Source organism: Ursus maritimus, unplaced genomic scaffold, assembly GCF_017311325.1.
Source record: "Ursus maritimus isolate PB19 unplaced genomic scaffold, ASM1731132v1 scaffold_2, whole genome shotgun sequence".
NCBI classification, from domain to species: domain Eukaryota; kingdom Metazoa; phylum Chordata; class Mammalia; order Carnivora; family Ursidae; genus Ursus; species Ursus maritimus.
In genome coordinates, this window is record NW_024424452.1 from 81,972,128 (window position 1) to 81,993,557 (window position 21,430).

Sequence of the window (21,430 nt, forward strand, 5' to 3'; positions counted from 1 at the left end):
GGAGCTCTGGACATTGAAGTTCTAGATCATGATTATTGAAGACATAGAATTCAAGTCAGTATGGAAATTTTTATCTTCCTGGGACATCTAACACTACTTTGTGAAATTTGGAAGTAAACCTTAAAATTCCTTTGGCCCCACTCCCTTATCTAACTTAATACCAATCGCATTGATTTTTTTTTTTAACATCCTAATTATCTTATCTATCCCATCTCTCTCTATCCCAACACCCCAATTCAGGATACCGTTTTATCTCAACTGTGTACCCTCTCACTGATCTACCTGCATCTGCTGGCCCTTCTAAACTCCTCTCTAGCACCCATGGTAATGTTTTCAAACATCTAAATCTGCTCATATGATCCCTCTTCTTAAAACACTTCAGTGGCTTTCTGTTGCTCAGAGGATAAAGACAAGCTATCCTAATGTGGTCTACAAATCTCCTCTTAGTTTCTGGTCTAGCTACACTGGCCTTTTAGTCCCTGTCACCACCAAGCCTGTGTACATCCTAATTAACTCCTACTCATCCTCCAATTCTCAGATCAAGTTTGACTTTCTCCGGTCAGCTTTTCTTACCTTCCTGCAGGTTCTGCTAGCACTCTCTGCTTCTTCACTGGGCTTGTCAGTTGCAAGTTTACATTGATGTTTTGTGATTGAGCAAGTATTTGCCGAGTGTCTGTTACATGCCAGGCACCATGTAGTAGCTGGAGTACAGCAGCGAACAGACTAACATTCCTGCCCTGGTGGATCTTACCTTTGAGTAAGGTGAGCTAGACAGTGTGTCATGAAAACCATAAAGCAGCCAGAAGAGAGCAGACTGTGAGGGCGGTGGGAGTTTCGATTGCAGCTGGGGTGGGTTCAGGAAGCCATCCCTGGGAAAGGGCCATCTGAGCGAAGACCTGAAGGAAGTGAGAGAGCAAATCATGGGTGTTTGGGGGAAGAATGTTCCAGGCAGAGGATAGCCAGGGCGAAGGCCAGTGAGCTATAGTGAGGGAGGGAGGTAGAGTGAGGGCTAGATGTCATTCAGGGCCTTGTAGATCATTACTCTGAAAAAGATGGGAAGCTCTTGGTGGATTTCAAGGAGAGGAGTGGCAGTTTCTGACTGAGATTTTAAGTAGCTCTTAAGTCACTTCTGACTGCAGACTTGGGGGTGGGGGCTGGTACCAGGGACTGAATCAGGTGTGAGAGACAGTGTGGCTCGGTCAGGATGGGCGTGGAAGAGGTGGTTAGAAGTTGTCAGACACTGTACAGGAGGAGTCAAGGATGATGCCAGTGTTTTTGGTTTGACACCAGAAGGATGTAGTTGATACTCTCTTGATGGAAAGTTATTATTATTGTGTTCACAACTCCTGGGGCTGCCATTTGTATAGAATATTATGTGCAATACTGCCCTGTAGAGAAAGGCCAGAGCAGCAGATGTGGAGGAAAAAACAGGAGTTTGGGTTTGGACATGTTTGGGTTTTCATGTTTGCTAGAATGCTGAGTTAGGTAATATGTAACTATAGTATTTGTCCAGGTTTCAAATGTATTTTGAGAGAGGTCACTGGGGAGATATTTCAGGTGTGGGTGAAGTTACCAAGAAAGTGAATACAGATGGGGAGAAGGTGCTAGTTAGTGTGTAGGTGGAACTAGCAAAAGAGATGGAAAAGCAACAACAAAAGGAGGAAAGTCAGGTTATTAGCTCAGAATTCAATGAGCCACTTGAAGGAAGTATTTTTAAGAAGGAAGGAGTGATGAGGTGTAAAGTGTTACTAATCATGTACTTATTTGATTAATTGCTTGCTGCTTCCACTAGGTTTTAAGCTACATGAGGGCGGAGACTGATAATTTTGCTTCTTTTATTTTATCTGTCTGGCATGTAGTGGGGTTCAGTAGTTAGAATGAGAAAATGAATGTAGTGTTGAGTAAATATTTGTTCAGTGAGAGAATGTTTTCAAAAATTGAAGGAGTATCGCTATTAGAAGATGTGATGTAGCACAAAAATATTCTTGTTACGTGTTAGTCTCGTATAATCATCAAGATTACTTGAAATCTGGCAGTATAAACAGAATTTTGTCATCTGGCAGAAAAATGTTTTCTAATTTATTATGAATTGAGATATTCAAGACCTACCATAAGGCATAAAGGCTAATAAGATGAACCCCTGTGGACCCACCTAACCAGTACTGTTGAAGCCACCATGCATTTTCCCATGTTCGCCCTCTGCCCTCATCCCACCAAGGTGGCCACTATCCAGTATTGATCTGTATCATTCCTGTGCATTGAGCTATATTTCTTTAAGTGTTGGTATCTCTTAGCAATATATATATGCTATTGCAAGTTTAGATTTTTTATGTAAATAGCATCCTGTTGTTTAGTCGTCTTTAGCTTGCTTTTTATGTTGGGCATTGCTGAGCAGCACTGATGGTAATCTGGGCACTCCAGTGCTTTAATTACTGAGCTGTGGAGCATGACTGTCTTTGAGTTTATTAAAGACCGCCAGTTTTCTGAAATGTTTGTACAGATGTTGTTTATCATGTCAAAACTCTTCCTGTTGACATATTAAAAGATTAAGCCATGATGTCAGTCAGTCTAATGTGTTAGTCTTACTAGCATAAATGGTGTTTACCTCGTTATGTAGTTATTAGCTTCACTAAAGAATGAATTCTTTTGTTAAATCAAAATTTAACCTCACATATGATGAAAAGCGAGTGATTATCCCTGAATCTAATAAATTTATCTTGATGTTTTTGCCCCTCATATCAATGTTCACGTCTCTCTCTATAACTTTATGTAAAACTTCTTAAAAAATGTATATGTACTTCATAAGATTTTAAAAGCTCTTTAGTTATTCACTAAAACTATTACTCAAAACTCACTATTAACGTGTATATATCCATATGTAACTTTATTTCAGGTGGTAATTCAAGTTTTCTAAAATAAAATCTGTACGAAATTTGAACTTGGAAGAATATGGATTCTGAATCCAGCCATATGGTTTGGTGATTCAGTGCAGGTTGATGATCACCCCAGTCTCTCGATTTTCTATAATAGAGGCAATTTTTAAGTCACGTGGAACTTACAAAAATACACATCTCTCATTAATTCAGTTCCCTAAGTAGACCCTGTAATTCCTACCAGTTTGTGGAATTCTGTGTTCCCAAGTCTTTGTGTTAAGTAGAATTTAGCCAAACTGGTTCTGCCTAAACTTGTTCTTAACTTGTAGGAAGAAAGGGGAACCGTGTGAAGTGCAGCGTTTTCTCAGGGTCAGGCCGCTTACCTACAACGTCACAAGGCGCTCAGAGTGGCTGGGGGTGGGGGAATTCCAAGCCTTTTATTTCACCGCAGAAACCATCTCCCTTATCTTGGAAGTGGCACAAACATTTTTTATGGTGTAGGGACTGTCCTTAGTCATCAGTAGAATACTGGCTAAATAAAGTCACATCTTTAAGAGCAGATCTGAATCAAACAAATGCCAAGTCTGGTTTTTCTCCAGCCCCGTCTCACACTTGACGTTACCTCAGATTGAAAGAAGAAAAAAGCAGATTTTGGTACTTTGTTTCTTAGTTTTTTTGTTTTGTGGTCAGAAGAATGGAAAACATGCTTACCAATGAAAAGAATTTAATGTTACAGGAAAGTTCATCAGTGATATAAAAAACTATTTAGTAGGAATATAACTATATAGAAAAAAGGTTTGCTGCAGTCTCATTTTTAAAGGTTCCCTGTCTGCGTGATGTGCACCATCTGTCCGTTATTACCATTCAGAACCCTAGGAGCCATACTTCTCTCATCTCTCTCCATCCTATTTCCCCGTCTCCTAATGGTTTTACTTCCTCAGTAACTTTTCTCTCCTTCCCGTCTCTGTCAACTCTGAACGATATTTATTAAAAGAGTACCGTGTTTTTATAAGGCTGCAGCTCACTGGCTCTAGAAGTGTGAGCAAATCCTTAGTGTCTGTGCACGATTATTGGGCCTGAGACAGATCTCAGCGTAGCTGCTCATCTCTGTAGCGACGGATCCCTCTCCATCTGAACACTTTGCTCTCATGTTCCCATGGCTGGTGCTACCGAAATCCTAAGACTCTTCACTTCCCCACTGGTCCAAGCAGCATGGCCAAATTGGAAGCTGCTGCGGATGGTGATCCCTCTCACACAAAAGCCGGCTTTTCACTCTTCTGTCCCTCTCAGTAAGCAGCCAACTCTTAGTGGTGGGGAGAGCGCACAATGAAACGGTTGCCGAAGCGGCCGGTATAGTGATCACAAAGAAGGAAAACGGTAGCAGTTTTATCATTCATATTCAACCACTGTTAATGTGTCCTTACAGCTCTTACTTCCCTGGGGCTGCTTACCTCTCCCTCCCCCCCCCCTTTTGTTTAAACCAGTTTGGGGCACAAATTGCCATGGATTTTGCTGCCTCTTACTTTTTTCTTTTTTAATCAGTGTCTAAAATTCACAGCTCTGAATGGGTGCTCAAAAATTTTTAATTACTGGGGCGCCTGGGTGGCTCGGTCGTTAAGCGTCTGCCTTCGGCTCAGGGCGTGATCCTAGCGTTATGGGATCGAGCCCCGCATTGGGCTCCCTGCTCCACTGGGACCCTGCTTCTTCCTCTCCCACTCCCCCTGCTTGTGTTCCCTCTCTCGCTGGCTGTCTCTCTCTCTCTCAAATAAATAAATAAAATCTTTAAAAAAAATGTTTTTAATTACTTAATTTCACTTATTTTAAAATTTATTTTAAAGCCCTTTGAATCCAAAAAGAGAATTTTTAGTGGCAAAACATAAAAGCAGGGAGCCAGAAGACTTGTAGTTCTTTTCAGCTTTGCCATTTATAGATTGTGCCATTAATAGAATCTGTTTCATATCTTTGGCCTTTTTAAAAAATTACCGAATCTATGAAGTAAAGGATTTTGGACTATTGGGTCTTTAAAATACCTTCTAGGTCTTCAGAAATTCCTGGAAGTAGGATTATTTTTATTGGTGACTTCAGAGTAGGAGTAGTAGTTAAGGGTAGTTCTCAGTCAGTAATAAATATAATTTTGATCAAAACTGCAGCAGTCTTAAGGAGGTGATAAGGGTTGAGTGGTGGTCATGAGTCATGCTCTTATAGATTGGGGGGTGTTACCCTCTCACTAGAACATAAATTCCACAAGGGCAGAAAGTTTTGTCTGAAAGCACATGTGTCACTGATGTGTCTCTAGTGCCTAGAATAATACCTGCTCAGTATTTGAGTTTGGTAAGTGACCGTTCCAAAGCTTGATGCTGTATGGCCTACAGGCACTTCATCTCCCATTGTTTATCATGTTTGGGATCATTTCCGCAGAAGTCTGTTACTAGTCCAAGAATGTGACTCTTATAGCGTTCTTTCTATGGAAACAGGAGTTTTGGGTTTTTTCCCCACCCACAAGTAAGAACATTTTCAGGTTTTTTCCCTAGTATGAATTATTTAATACTTAGTATTAAATAGTATTAAATAGTACTTAGTAAGGGCAGATTAAGGATTCTGTACATTCACTAATTTCTAGTGTGAATTTTCTGGTACTTAGTTGAATCTCAGCTCTTGTTAAGGTGTTTCCATATTTCTTATACATACGGATTTTCTTGGTGTGATTTCTCTTTTCATCTTGAAGGTTTGTTTTCTTTTAGAATGCTCTTGGCATATTTATAGGGCTTCCCTCTGGTGTGAGTTCTTTCATGTTGAGGAAGCAATGACGGTTCTGAAGGTGTATTACATTCATGGGTTTTTGGGTTTTGTCTATTATGAATTCTCTCATGTTCTATAAAGCTTATATTTCTTCTGATGACATTGCCATGTTTATTACATCAGTGGGGTTTCTCTTCAGAATGAGTATTATATTACTCAACACAGGATGTGTTACGACAAAGTTTACTTGCAGTCAGATTTTCTTTCTAATCGCAATTCTCTGGTGCTTTTGATAATTCTTAAAGGGTGAACTGTGCTTGAAATCTGTACTGTAGTCATTACACTGGATAATGTTTGCCTCTCTTGGGAGGTTCTCAAGTGTTCATAAAGTATCTGACTCTGACTGAAGGTCCCTCTCATGTATGACATTCAAAGAAGAAAGTTTCGCACTTTATTATAAGTTCTAGTAAGTCAGGTCAGTAAGTCATTTAGATTGTATCAATAAACAGACACTATATACAAAGGACAGATAAGGCCCTCGGGTGTAACCGGAATACACTAGAGATTGAGGAAGAATGCTGGTGAAATGAGGAAAAGTTCATAATAGGTAATTCTGACTCTTACTTAAACATTTCTGAAACACTTAAAATTGAGATATTTCTGACAGTATGTCAAAGACCTTACTGTATGCTAACATTTTTGTGTATGCAGAGACTAGAATCTTGGCAATATCCAAAGTTCCAAAATCAGGAATACCATAATTCTGTGTTTGTTTTAATGAAAATTATCATTTGCATTAGAATTAAAATGTAAATAATTCATGAATATGGTGAGAGATTTGAAGAAAACAAAGAAGACATGAAAGTCTTGGAATTTTCTGTTAGAAGCAAGGAGCAAACTGTTTTGTATGTTGTATCATTGCTGCTTATCACATGAATTTCCTTAATATGTAGTAAGGTTAGACTTAGAATAAAACCAGAGAAGTAAAGAGGAACATTGTTGAGTAGGAGAGTAGGAGTATCATGGCGTCAGTGGCAGCAGCAGATAGCTCCTGCCTTCATCTCTGCTCTCTTTCTAGGGGCAGCTTTAATGTGTCGGGAGCAGGGTGGAGGGGGAACAGAGGATGTGAATACATGAGAAAAGAGAAGTGATATTTTTGATTTAAGATACCACAGTTTTATAGTTTCAAAACTTCATTCTATTGATTAAAAATACAGGAATCATAATGAGCACATCATCTGTAGCTGAGACTTCTTTCTAATACATAGGCTGAATGCTAATGGAGATACTATACCCTTTAAAGCTTTGCATTTTTTGAGCGTAAGAGTACCTTGGCAATAATTATCTTCTTCTGTGTGTCAGCTATATTTCAGTTATATATAAAAAAAAAAACAAACCTGTCTTCTTCTTGTGAGGATGCCCCCCACCCACAGTCTTTTATAGATTCCATCACTTTTTCTTTTCTTCTCTCAATCTCTGTCTACATGCTGGTCTATATTGGCCTTTTCTCTTCTTCTATCTTTAGGTATCCCTACAACATCACCCTTAGAGCAGTCCTTTTAAGAGTGTTGGAACCTACAAGATGAAATTTAGAGCAAGAATTTGACTTTACAGAACAAACCTACAAGAGACATAAGAGAAGCTGTGGCTCCTGTGAAATTCAGTAAATCTTTCATAGGGTAGGTGGTTATCAGTTGTGGTGTTTGCTCCCCACGTGCTTCCGAAATAAAGTCAGTGGAAAATCGGGCTGCACAGTTTCATGGCTCAGAATGAGCCCATGAATATTCTTTCAGATGTACTTTCAATGACCATTTAAAAATTGCCTTTATATCTGTGAGTTGCTGTTAGATTTCTTTTTATTGCCAGATTTTAGAATTGTAAATTTAATCCATTTGAACAAGTTTTAAGAGGTGTCAAGGCTGTTGTACTTCATTAAGCCTTTGCTAAAATAGAGGCTTACTTACATAGTGTACTTAACTTAAATCAGTCCTATTCTTAAATAAGACTCTTAAAAGACATCTTTTGAGTCACTAAGCTTACTTTTTGGTGTTCATGGGAGATGTTTTAGTGTAGAATAACCTTTGACGAGGCTGATACGCTGTCAAATGCAAGATATCACTGGTGGGAGAATTTATTTCTCAGATTGTTTATAGTGTTTCTTGGAGGAAGATCCTGGAGTCTGAGACAAAAAGAGACAGAGACAAAGGGAAAAGCAATTTTTTTTTTTTCTCATGGAGAAGGTCAGTGGCTGTTGAGAGGTAGAGGTGGGGCAGGGTAAAATTCCTTTAAGGCTAGCTAATATAAATGCTTGTCAGGGTTTAAGAAGAAAGTAGTGAATTGAGTTCCTGGAGTCCCAGTGCATTTCAGCTCCATAAGTCATTAAATGGATTTTTATTATTGTTGTTTAACTTTTTATTTTGAGGTAATTACAGATTCACTGGAACTTGCAAAAAATAGTACAGATTATAGATTTTGATTATATATATGAATCTATATATACTATAGATTCATAGGAAGTTGCAAAAATACTGCAGAGAGGTCCCACTTACCCTTCACCCAGTTTCCCCTAGAAGCTACATCTTATATAAGTATGGTACAGTAGCAAAACCAGGGAATGGACATTTGTATAACACGTGCCTGTATAGTTCTGAAACATTTTTTTCTGTGTGTAGTTTTGCTAACTATCACCTCAGTCAAGATACAGAATTATTGCAGTACCACAGAGATCTCTCTCCCTTGTGTTAGTTAGCCCTCTGTAGTGAACCACTCCCCACCATCCTTAACTCCTAGAACCACGAATCTGTTGTCCATCATTATAGTTTCTTGTTGTATTAGATGTGCGAATAATGTAGCATCGTCTGAAAGGGGAAATGTTCTGTGAAGCAGAAGCTACTGTCTTAAGAGGTTTTAAAAAAAAAAACCTGCTTGTGTCTTCACATTTTCTAATTACACATTTCTTTAAAATGGAGGGCTCCAGTGGAATTTTCATCCATTTGCTTCCAACTAACGTGACCGTAAGATTCATTCATCCCCACCTCCTTTCTGTCAGCTTCCAAGAGACTTTTGTTAAAGGGACAAACCATTTTTCCATTAAGTTAATGACGTTGAAATGTTCTAAGAATTAGATGAATTTTTTATCCAAATTTTTATCAATTTTTATCATTTTTTATTTGAGGAGTCAGAAAAGCATTTGGAAGTTTTTAGTGTAAAAAAAAAAGCCATAATTCACTGGTAATTTTATCTGGGTTCCTTGTTTATCATAATTTATAATAATGATGAAGATAGGTTCAAAGGAGTTGATATATATAAAGCACTTAGACTAGTGCCTGGCCCACAGTAATCTTTGTTAGTGTTAACTCTTACAGCTACTGTTAAAACACCTGTTCTCAGGCTGAGAAGGCCTTTTAAAGCATAAAACCAGAAGATTAAATCACACAAAAGAGGACAGTGGAAGTATCTGCTCCTTTAAACAAAGAAAAACCAGCCCCCAATGCAGATAAAGAAGATTGGGAAGGGGTTTTCATAGAGTTTCTCTCCGTGGTGGGTTTATAGTTGATTCATGGCCCCACCCTCCCTTTTCTCCCCTTTTAACAAACATAATTATTCTTACAGTTGGGGAAATTAAAGCACTGATAATGTGGAAAGAGGATAAATACACCCATATTCAGTAAGACTTTGAGGAGAGTGGCACTTGGTAGTAGTAGTATAAATGACTCAGTATTTCAGGAGGGCAGTTTGACGGGTATCAAAGCCTTGAAAAGGTTCATCCTCTTTGACCTAGTGATTTTGCTTCTAGAACTGTATGTTTAGGAAATGTTCAGAAATGTCAGAAAAGGTGCAAGAATATTCATTAGTTAGAGCGTAGGCTTCTAATAGGAAGTGATTCACTTTATATGTAAAGCTTCATTATTAAGTTTGAACCCCATCAAATGGCTACATTGAGTAGTTTGATAAGTATAACATCAATTTGACACAGACACTTTGATCATGGCATTAATATAAATTTGGAAATGAAATTAATTGGTTAAAGACAATTTCAGTATTTATTGATTTAATTCTAGAAATTTGTCCTGAAATATGCCATCTTTATGTAGTTACGAATATATATTAATACAGTTATATTTATATTTTTAGAACAAAAATATTTTCTAGAAGTTGGATGTTTTTAATATAGTTATCATGTCATTTTTACATTCATGTAATGTTTGTCACTATTTTCTGTCTGTACAGGGAGGTAATGTGAAATGAATATGTAAGCTCAGTAACAGTTATTATTATTTTTTTACTGTGGCATTGCCTCTGTTGTTTTATAAATTTTCCTTCAGTAATTTCAGATCTGAAGGTTGTAATCTAGCTTTAGGTTTTAAAAGAGTTAGTAATTGATATCTTCAGAGCATTTACTGCTCGTCCACCGTGTTGAAGCAGTAGTTGCTGTTTTCTTCCCTCAGTAGTCTCCATTCAATTACTCAAGCCAGTAAAAGGAATATGAGTACCTCTGGATACCTCATTCTTAGCTTGCACCGTGTGGATCCAGGTTTTGACCAAGTCCTGCCTGCCTCTAAAATATCTTGAATCTACCACTTTTTTCAAATACTCACTGACAGCACCCCAGTCAAGGGAACAGTACCTGTGTTTTTGGAGTATTTTATCATCATAATAACCGTTCCCTTTGTCTTCTACATAGTCCTTTTCTTTTTGTTTCTATTTTTAAATTTTATGGAAGATAGGCATACATCACATTTAAGAAGTCACATATTTCCACCAACCCCACCCTTGGGTCGCACAACCATCCAGTGTCTTAGCTATTCCTCTTTGGAGGAATTTATGTCCGGTTTTCAAATAATGTATCTAAATGCCTATCGTTTATAATTTTTTAAAATTTTAGATATGGTTTATTGATTCTCTATACTGTAGAAGATGATTTCATGCTCTTATATTTTTTCTTCCCCTGACATTTACACAATTCACTTCCTCCTTTCTCGTATGTAGTTATGTCATAATTTTGACATGAATAAGTAGTCGTGGCTCAACTATTCTTTATAGTCAAGCCATGATTACTTAAATTTTTTTTGTTTTCCTTGAGCTACGGGTCATTAATTTTTCTGCCAGTGGTGAATATAGTGAATGCCTTCTCAGTGTGTTCAAACTCTTAGATATTGCTTCATCTTTGAGAGGCACCCCTCTTGGAATTTCTGTCCTCTTGCTAGTTAATATCTGAGCTGTTGTTCTTAAGCCGTGCTCACAGTTGTGTCCCAGGATGTCCCTTTACTGTTAATCTGGGTATTCATAGTATTTTCATTCTGTGTTGGTTACTCAGTTTCCTGGATCTCGTGTCTTCCTTTTTCTTAACCTGCTGGTTTGTTTGGAGGAACCACATGCTCTGCTGGCTGTCTGAGAACAGGTGCCTAGAAGACAAATTCTCTGAGGCTTTCATGTCTGAAAATCTCTGCAGTATATTTTCATACTTAATTCATATTTTTGTTGGACCCAGAATTCTAGGATTTTGAAGACATTGTTTCAGTTGTCTGACTTTCGGTGTTACTTTTGAGGTATCGATGCCTTTGATCTCTTTTTTCTGCCTGTGATCTATTTTTATTTTGTTTTGTTTTTGAATCTTACAGGTTTATAATCTGTCAGTCTCTGTGCTCTACACTTTTTGATACTAGGCCTTGATTTTGAGGGATTTTTAAATTTACTCCATTATAAAGGGCACGAGACGGGTCCTTCCTTGTCCTTGAAGTTCTTAGGGGCGTTAAAAAAATTTTTTTTGCTAAGTTGTTTTTCTCTGTTCTCCCTTAAAATTTATGTTTTTATGCAGAAATGGACTCTTATGGACTCTAATTAATATAATATTTGACTCCTATTTTGAGTTTATTTTTTAAAAGATTTTATCACCTTTATCTCACAACTCCTAAGTTGGTTTTTAAAATCTCCCTTACTATGTTTTTCGTTTCCAAAAGCTCTGTTTTGTTCTCTAAATACATCCTCCTGTTTTTGCCTAATGGGAGCAATATCCTCATCTATCTGAGAGTAATAATTGTATGATTTTTTTTTCTTTTCTCAGTGCTTTTGGTTTTGTTTGTTTCCTGCCCTAACTCAATTTCCTCAGATTAGATAGATTTCCTCAGATAGATTGTCTCTTTCTGGTGGTGGTGATTGCATTATAGCAGGGTTCTTAACCTGTTTTGAACCTTGGGTCCCTGTGGCACCTAAACAAAGCCTGCGGAGCTGAACCCCTCTTTAAAATCAAAGGAAATGAATTCTATTAAAATACACTTACCAACGTATTTTTGTAACTGTCACTTAGCAATATATATGTGCTTCTTTATTAACACATTAAGATCCAGAGATGATGAGCTCGTAATTTCAAACTAGTGATGACTATAAATGATATTTTTGGTCTATCTACCAACTGTAATGTGATATGAAAATATTTCATCAGTGACAAAGTCACATGTATTGCTAACTCTTCTGAAATCTGTACACTACATTTATAATTAAAAGGAATGTCCTACCAGAGGTTGGTATAAAATAAATATTTAATTTTTGACGTCCAAGTTTATTAAGCCCTGTGAATTCTTTTTTTTTTTTTAAAAAGATTTTATTTATTTATTCGACAGAGATAGAGACAGCGAGCGAGAGAGGGAACACAAGCAGGGGGAGTAGGAGAGGAAGAAGCAGGCTCATAGTAGAAGAGCCTGATGTGGGGCTCGATCCCAGATCGCTGGGATCACGCCCTGAGCCGAAGGCAGACGCTTAACCACTGTGCCACCCAGGCGCCCCAAGCCCTGTGAATTCTGTTGACATACCCTGCGGGGTTATCAAGAACTCTTATTAGAGATTTCGTCACATATCGGGTGGTTGGCTGTCAGCTCAAACAGTGAGGTACTGGGAAGCTAATTGGAAGCTCTGAGTAACCGAATGGGGCTTGACAACTACTAGGCTTCTCTATACATTGTAGGAAGCTCAACTTGCATTATCTGTAGGTCCTTCGTCTGGGGATTTAAATCTCTTCAGAGAAGAATCCGCCAATCTCCCTGTAGAGTGTAAGTCTAGTTATCTATATTCTCACAGACAAGTAATTTTCCCTCTTATATTCTACTAGTAGAAATTGTTTTTGTGATTTAACTGAACGGTTATAGTATTAGATATGTTCCTGTTAAATAAAATGGCTCTAGGAAAGGACACAACTGTCTTTTATGTTTTGAAACCCTTAATATAACAAGAAAACTGGGCTGTTTCATGAATTTATTTTTACTCATTTTTTCAGGAGCTTTCAAGTTGTGGATGGAATAAAAAAGAAAAATATAGTTCTGCACCAAATGCCGTTGCCTTCACAAGAAGATTTAATCATGTGAGTTGCTTATAAAGTTTTGATAATTTAGTTTCTGAAATCTGGCGTTCCTCCATATATTTTCATTAAGAAGTAGTTCAACTTTTCACATCAATGCTGGAATATTTTCAGCTACAATCTCTTCGAACATTGTCTCTCTGTATGATCTCTATTTTTTTCCTTCTGTAATTTCTCTTGGAAATTTAATGGGGCTTGATATTCTTTTGTACCTGTATCCTAACCTTTCATGTTTTATATCTGTTTCTTTATACTCCATTTGGCATGGTTTCTTCAGATCTATATTTTAACTCACTAATTCTCTTATAGATGGGTCCTATCTGTTTCAAATCTGTGTGCTTTTACACTAGTGTCATTTTTAATATTTCTTAAATCATTTTCAGCATTTTATTTTATAATTTCTGTGTTTTTATCCAAAGACCTTGGAGTACTAATTCTCTGTTATTTCTGCTGATCTTACACAAAATGGTTTGTTTTCTTATGCATTTTGTAATTTTTGATTGAGAGCTCATGTTCATTTCAGCTTTATCTGTGCCTTATCTGTGGGAATTCTGCTGCTGCCTAGATCGAGGGTATATCTCTTCTGAAATGCTTTTGTTTGCTTTTGCTGGTACGAAGAACTATAATGGCTTAGTTTAGTTTTTCATAAGTTTTGGTTGGGAACATCCAGACTTTCTTTGCTATAGTGAAAATTCAAACTCGAAATCCACTTAAGGGCTGGTTAAAAATTCTTAATGAAAAACTTTTCTCCATCTCCTGTATTTGTCTTCCCCTGCCAGTAAGTGAATTGTTCTAGCCTACATTTTCACCAAGATTATAGCGCTTTGCAGATCCCTTAGATAGACATAGTGGTGGTAGAATAGAGATGGGTAACTTAATGTATTTTGTCTTGGGAGGATTATTAAATCCTGAGCCCCTATATCACTGAGAAGAAACCCTACCCTCTCTGGGCAGGTACAGTGCCCTTTGTTTTAACCACTGCTTTGCCTTTGTTTCCTCCTTTTTTTTTTTTTTTGCCTCTAGGGGAAATCCTTTCATTCAAATTAGCCACACTATTTTTTAAGAAAAGAGTTTGTTGTCTTTAACCCAGCATTTCTAGGAGTTTGTAGCAAACAGTTTCTCGGGTTATTTGGTTCACTGTATTCCCAAAAATGAAGTGGATCAAAGTTTTTATTTTTATTTATTTATTTATTTATTTTTAAAGATTTTATTTATTTATTTGACACAGAGAGACAGCCAGGGAGAGAGGGAGCACAAGCAGGGGGAGTGAGAAAGGAAGAAGCAGGCTTTCAGCAGAGGAGCCTGATGTGGGGCTCGATCCCAGAACGCTGGGATTACACCCTGAGCCGAAGGCAGACGCTTAATGACTGCACCAGCCAGGTGCCCCGGATCAAAGTTTTTAAAAATTAGATTAAACCATTAAAATAGGGATATAGGGCAAGCATGTCTTTAACTGAATTTTATATTCAAGGTATATACAGTTGTATACTCAAAATTTTTCTGAGTTGGTCAGAATTTTTCATCACAGTAATATTTTTGCTATACAAACACATTGTCATAATATTCACAAATTTGACTTTAGATTTTAACCATATTATTCTTAAATAAACCAAAAAGTTGTCAGAGTCAAGAATGTCACATTTATCCTTATTCCAAATTACAATTGATCCTATAATCTTACTTAGTTTCTCCATTACTCTATTAATTTCTCCTAGTAGGGACATAGGAGAAAATAGCAAAAAAAAAAAAAAAAAAAAAAAAAAAAAAAAAAAAAAAAAAAAAAAAAGCAAATTATGAAAGAAGTTAGAGTCTTTTAGAAGGAATCTATGTGCACCATTATTTTTTTTTAAAGCGTTTATTTATTTGAGAAAGAGCAAGCACGAGTGGGGAGGGAAGAGGGGCAGAGGAAGAGGGAGAAGCAGACCCCTCGCTGATCAGGGAGCCCGATGCAGGCTTGATGCAGGGCTTGATCCTAGGACCCCAGGACCATGACCCGAGCCGAAGGCAGATAATTAACCAACTGAGCCACCCAGGCACCCCTTGAAATGCTTTTATAAAGAGACTTTTTCCCTCTTCTGGTATTTGCTTGCCCAGAGGTTCATTTCCTATAAGCAAGGAAGGATACATGTTTGATTCTTTCCCTTTATTTAATAATTTTGAAGATAATGAATTGGTGGTCTGTCTTCCTCTAATAGTGACCAAGTAGTTTTTTAATACCATTATGAACTCATAAATGTAAATGCATACGATGTGTTTCGACCTGTTGCAGTTATTATCTTTATTGAAACTAATATTGTTCAATCTTTGGCCAGTGGAAGTCTTTTCAAGTTGGCATTTACATCCTTTGTCATAACCCTAGTAGTCTTGAATAGTTTCCTTGCCATCTGCTATACAAAGATGTTTCAGGTTCATTTTGTCCATTACCTATCCCTCACCTGGAATCGACATTTTTTTAATAAGTCCTGGTTTCTTACCGGGGGAAGTGGATGTGGATGCTAGAAATGCTCATTGCTATCGGAATGACAATTTCTGTGCCTTTTTCAGCAGAGATAGCTAGGATATCTGTGTATCATACACATGCAACTATTTAAAGATAAAGCGTCTCATAAGTTCATATTGATACTTCTAATTCAGATTCAGGACCAGAGTTTTACTTCCAGCTTTTCTGTATTACATCCACACGTTCTTTCTTCCACACCCAGAATTCTGGTTTTCAAGGAACACAGGACATGATACAATACCCTATCATATACTCATTTTCTTTATCCTACATAACAAAATAACAGACTCAGAATAATAATACTAATACCAATAATGTTGTTATTGCTATGGATGTTTTGCAGATGTTCTGTTTTTTATAATTGTACTATATATTGTCTGAGCACATAGGCATTATATAATGTACTCTCTTTTAACTCTCCTTTAGTCTTAGTTCTATGAAAAGGTACCATCCTTACATTTGTGTTTCTCTAGGCATTTTGGTTGCCTGAAGTTTGTTCTCTGTTACAGTACTCAGGAAGGGCTCATTAGAACAGTAGTGCCTGCATTCTTCCATGCTGACAAATTTTCCTATCCTCTGTATAAAATTTTCTTTCCTTGATATTACATTACTCCATGTTTTTTTCCTGACAGTGTTGCTGTTGAAAAGTCTGATGATAATTACATTTTCTTTTCCTTAAAAATTACTTTATCTATTTGTCTCAATGGCCAACATATTTTTTCCCAGTAATTTCATTGAACTGTATCTTAGTTTTGGTCGTTCTGGATCAGTATTCTCAGGTGTGATTGGCTTTAGCTGGGACTGTCATCTGGGGAGCACCTACACTTAGCCTTTCCAGCATGATGGCCTCAGGTAGTTGTTGGACTTCTTATGTGGTAGTTCAGGAATCTCAGACAGAATGTTCCAGCAATAGAGGCAGGGGCTGTGTGTTCTTTTATGACCTTGTCCTGAAAGTGCATCAGTTTTGTTAATCTTCTGTTCATCAAAGCAGTCACAAGCCTGTCCAGGTAATATGACAGATGACATACACCCCAACTTTCAGTGAAAAGAATGACAAACTTTTTGGCCATGTTTTAAAATCTTGATTGTATTTAAGACAAAATCTTGTCTTAAAATTTGTCTCAAATTTAATAAAGTCAGTGATCATGCAGTTTAGATTGAGTTCACAGGTGATATTTGCTATGGTTGTTGATCAACAAGTATCATCAAGTATAGCTTTTGATATATTTTAGAAATAAACTTTATCAGAATCAGGGATAATTATTGCCATTAGTAGCCCAAATATAGTAACAAATAATGAGGATGGTTTTGTAAAATATATACATTTTATATTTACATATGTACATTTGTAAAATATATACAAAATATGCATATTTTGGCAGTTTATTGATGAAAGTTGTAAGTAAAATCTGAAATGTTTCTCACTAAAACAGGGAATGAAATGTGAGGCAGTGGCACTCTCTTTTGCACTGTCATTTCTTACTAATATACCCTGTTTTTAGATTTATAGAAGTTTGAGCCAACTGATAGTGCTTTGACTTTCTTTTCATAGTAAATGAATTAAAAAGTATGTTACATTATATCATATGGTAAGCAAACGACTTTCATCAGAGTAGATCATTTTAGTAGTGTTATAGATAGATCTGCCTTCTGATGAATGATTTTTTAATGTTTTTTTAAAAGAAATCGTGAATAACGGTTTATTGAATTAGAGAAAGCATTACATGATTTTTAAAATACAATCTTAGTTTAATTTTAGAATGACTTATATTTCTCTTTAAGACATTTTATTTCATTTTATTCATACCAAGAAACACTTGGAATTCTTTACACTTATGATTATGCTTAATGTAAATAAATGGCAATGTGGGATTACACAGCCACAGGAAAACTGTGCTGTAAGTAGCATATTTTATAATGTCTGCTCTTAAATCTTACCTAATTTTGCCACAGTGTTTCAGAATACAGCAAAATCATATGTATTGGTGTAGTGTTCTTGTTGTATCACACTGGTTTTATTGCATTCTTCTGTTAGCTCTTTTCCTTCAAAATTTGTTTGCTTTTACAAATCAAAAATCATAGTTTTTATGTGTGTGTGTAAGCACAGATACACATTATCTGTATCTGTGTCTCTGCACATACATATCATATATATATATGTATGAAGTGTTTGCAACATCTGAAGATCAGGTATGTATCCAGTTGGAAAGAGAAAGTACGGTTTTTAACCAGCTGTAGGTAGTTCATCAAGTAGCTCCTGTCATGAGTTGGATCCTAGGGAGTAAAGAATCTTGCATTTCAACTGTTTTTCATTTTCATTTGCAGGTAAGCTTTTGGGTTGTTAGAGAAATTCTTCATGCTCAGACATTAAAAATTAGAGCAGAAGTTTTGAGCCACTATATTAAAACTGCTAAGGTAAGAAATTACGACTTTTGTTTTTATTTTTTGAGTCCAGCCATTCAGCAGTGTTTATGAGTGAATGTTTGCCTGTGACACCTTATTTACTATTAACCCTGGAAAATAAGGCCTATTGATTAGTATGTCAGTTTTTTCAGTTGGGTTCCTGTTTTCTTTGCCTTTGCTTTATTCCTCCTATCTTCCTCCCTTTTATATCTTTCCTCCCTCTCTCAGAGTAGCTGGATTATATTATTTATTTGAGTGGATAAGTAGGCAGAGATCAGATTATGGTGAAGTATGATAGTTACAAAATACTGGACTCTTGTGCAGGTAATTGGGAAAGCCTTACAGGATTAAGTAGGAAAATACATACCAATTTTTTGCTTTTTGAAATATATCACTGCCAACCATGTGGAGAATGGTAAGACTTTGTTTTTTAGAAAAGAATAATGTAAAGCGAATATTAACCAAATATGTTAATTGGGTAGTTGTTGTAGGGCATGGATAATAAATGCAGCAAGAGAAAAGGAACACGGATTTTTCAAGGATGGTCAGAATTTATAGAGAGGAGGGTGAACAGGGCATTTCACAAGAGGATACTAATATTTTATTAAAACTCAAAACAACTCCAAATTTATGTTAAGTTCACTAAAAGGTGGTATAAATTGTAGCCACATTCTTCATTATTCTTGTAATAAATACATAACTTACCTCACGTCCGGATGAAAGTGGACTAAAATGAGGATACCATTTTTACAGTTTTAAATTATTGTAATTATTGTAAAATTGTAATTGCTGTGAGTTGTTAACACTTCACATATTTTCCTTGAGCACCTGGGAACAATTGTATTCTAACGTTCTGTGGCACTAGGTGGCAGAGCTAGCTTTCTAAATACGGTATTTTGTGGCAGTGTCATAAATTTTTTAAAAATATTCTCTGTGATATGTTCGATAAATAGTGGGTTTTAGCTAACAGAAATTCATGTCTTTTCTCCATAGAGTCTGAATTTGTTTTATTGTTTTCTGGTATTTTTGTTAGTTTTTTTTAAAGTGCTTTGCATATTCCATTCAAAACCACCAAATTCTGCCTATCAGGCTTGCTGTTATCCTCCTCATCAAGTAATCATTTAATTCCAGTTCAGACTCTTAGACTTTTAAGTTATTTTTGACAGTAGTTGCTTTCATCCCAAGCCCTAAATTCATAACGTTTTTTGTCGTGCACCATCTCTTAAATCCCTCCATTCTGCCCCTCTGCGTTCTGTATTCAGTCTGTATAGAACTGGCAGGTCTTTCTCTTCTTTAAGTAGATTGTATCAGGGTTCTCTAGAGTGGGAGGACAAATAGACATATATATAAAATATATAAAGAAAACTGAGGAATTGGCTCCAGTAGTTGGGGGAGGGGGCTGGCAAGTATGAAATCGATTGTAGGGTGGATGGACAGTCTAGAAGCTCAGGCTGGAATTGAAGGCGCAGTCTTGAAGCAGAATTTCTTCTCTGGAAAACCTTAGTTTTTGTCTCTTAAGCGATTTCAGCTGATTGATTAGATGCAGCGTACCATATTATCAAGTATAATCTCTCTTAATTAAAATCAACTGATTATAGATGTAAACCATATCTACAAAATGGCTCCACAGCAACACCTAGATTAATGTTTATTTAAATAACTGGGTACTATAGTCTAATCAAGTTTGACACATAAAATTGATGACAGAGACAAAAAAAAATGATAAAACAGATTTAAGTTATCAAAAGAATGATAAGGTGGGTATCCATATACCCAGTGCCCTCTTTGAATTCCCATAGGTCTCGTCATATGTGATCCCCTACCTTCCCACTACAAAAGAAACCATTGCCCAGAATTTTGTTTGCTTTTCTTTTATAGTTTAATATATGTGTGTGTTCCTGAATCATATATTGTTGTGTATATTTTCAATTTTGTTTAAATTAAATTATTTCCTAGTTACTTTTATACTTTTAAAACTTGGGTTTTTTTACTCCGCATTGTTACTGAGTGGTTTGCATATACCACAAATTCTTCATGTACTCTAGCTTGGATAATTTTCAAATTTTTGTTGTTATAAACACTGCTGCTATATAGGCTTCTTGTGGGTGTCTCTTGGTGCTCATGGGAGGGTTGAAGCCCTAGAAATATAGAGAGAACAGATAAATTTCTTTAAAGAAATGACAAACAAATAACTTTCATTGAATGTGATGAGAATGAACATTTTTTTCTGTGTTGGCCATTTAGGTTTTCTCTCCTGAAATATCTGTTGAAGATCCTTGAACAATTTTCCCATTATGGTGTTGGTCTTCTATTGATTTTTTTTTTTTTTTAGTTTTTTACTTAAATCTAGATGCTAGTTCTGTTACATGTTTTCATATGCATCATTCTGTTTGTGACTTGTCACTTTTCATGTTATGTTTTGATATATAGATATTCTTAATTTTAGTAGTCAGACTCACTGATCTTTAATTAATTTTTATTGTCTTATTTAAGCATATCTAATTTAAGAAAGTTTTATAGGTTTGATTTTGTACTTGAGTATTTAATCCATGTGAAATAAATTTTTTATGTAGGTATGAATTATGAATTACTGTTCATATTTTTCATATGAATAATTCTGGCACCATTTTTTTATTGACGTATCATTGACGTACAATATCCTGTTAGTTTCGGGTGTACGTCATAGTGATTCAGTGTTTTTATACATTATGAAATTATCTCAATGAGAAGTCTAGTTACCATACAAAATTATTACAATAGTTACTATATTTCCTATGTTGTACATCACATTCCCATGACTTACTTATTTTAGAACTGGAAATTTGTACCTTTTAATCCCATTTGCCTGTTTCATCTACTCCCCCAAACCCTTCCTTCTGATAACCAACAGTTCATTTTCTATAAATCTGCTTCTGTTTTGTTTGTTCATTTGTTTTGTTTTTTAGATTCCACATATAAGTGAAATCATACTGTGTTTGTCTTTCTTTGTCTCATTTATTTCACTTAGCATAATACCCTCTAGGTCCAGCGAGGTTATCACAAATGGCGATTTCATTCTTTTTTTATGGCTCAGTAACACTGCATTGTATCATATATACCACATCTTCTTTATCTGTTTATCAGTGGGCACTGGGTTGCTTCTGTACCTTGGCTATTGTAAATAATGGTGCAGTGAATGTAGAGATGCATATATCTCTTTGAATTGGTGTTTTCATTTTCTCTGGATAAATACCCACAAATAGAATTGCTGGATCATATGGTAGTTCTGTTTTTAAATTTTTGAAGTACCTCCACAGTGCTTTCCGTAGTGACTGCATCAATTTACAGTCCCTCCAGCAGTGTGTGAGCGGTGATTTCCCCACATACTTGCCAACGCTTGTTATTTTTTGGGTCTTTTTTTTTTTTTTCTAATAGTAGCCAGTCTGACCAGTATGAGAGGATATCTTATTGTGGCTTTGATTTGCATTTCCCTAATGATTAGTGATGTTGAGCGTGTGACACCATTTTTAAAAATCCTTTGTTAAAGTGATCTTTATTTTATTTAACCTGGGAGTCTCTTTATGT

The 21,430-nt window shown here is 36.2% G+C and overlaps 1 protein-coding gene across 3 annotated transcripts in view; it reads left to right on the forward strand.

Moving 5' to 3' along the window:
- The window catches only part of RALGPS2 (Ral GEF with PH domain and SH3 binding motif 2), a 160,676-nt gene that overhangs the window by 54,734 nt on the left and 84,512 nt on the right, over positions 1 to 21,430 (forward strand). For all 3 annotated transcript variants that reach the window (XM_040636250.1, XM_040636249.1, XM_040636251.1), the window contains exons 5-6: positions 12,883 to 12,966; positions 17,789 to 17,878. In XM_040636250.1, coding sequence (XP_040492184.1) covers positions 12,883 to 12,966; positions 17,789 to 17,878 — 174 coding nt within the window. The remainder of the gene's footprint in view (positions 1 to 12,882; positions 12,967 to 17,788; positions 17,879 to 21,430) is intronic.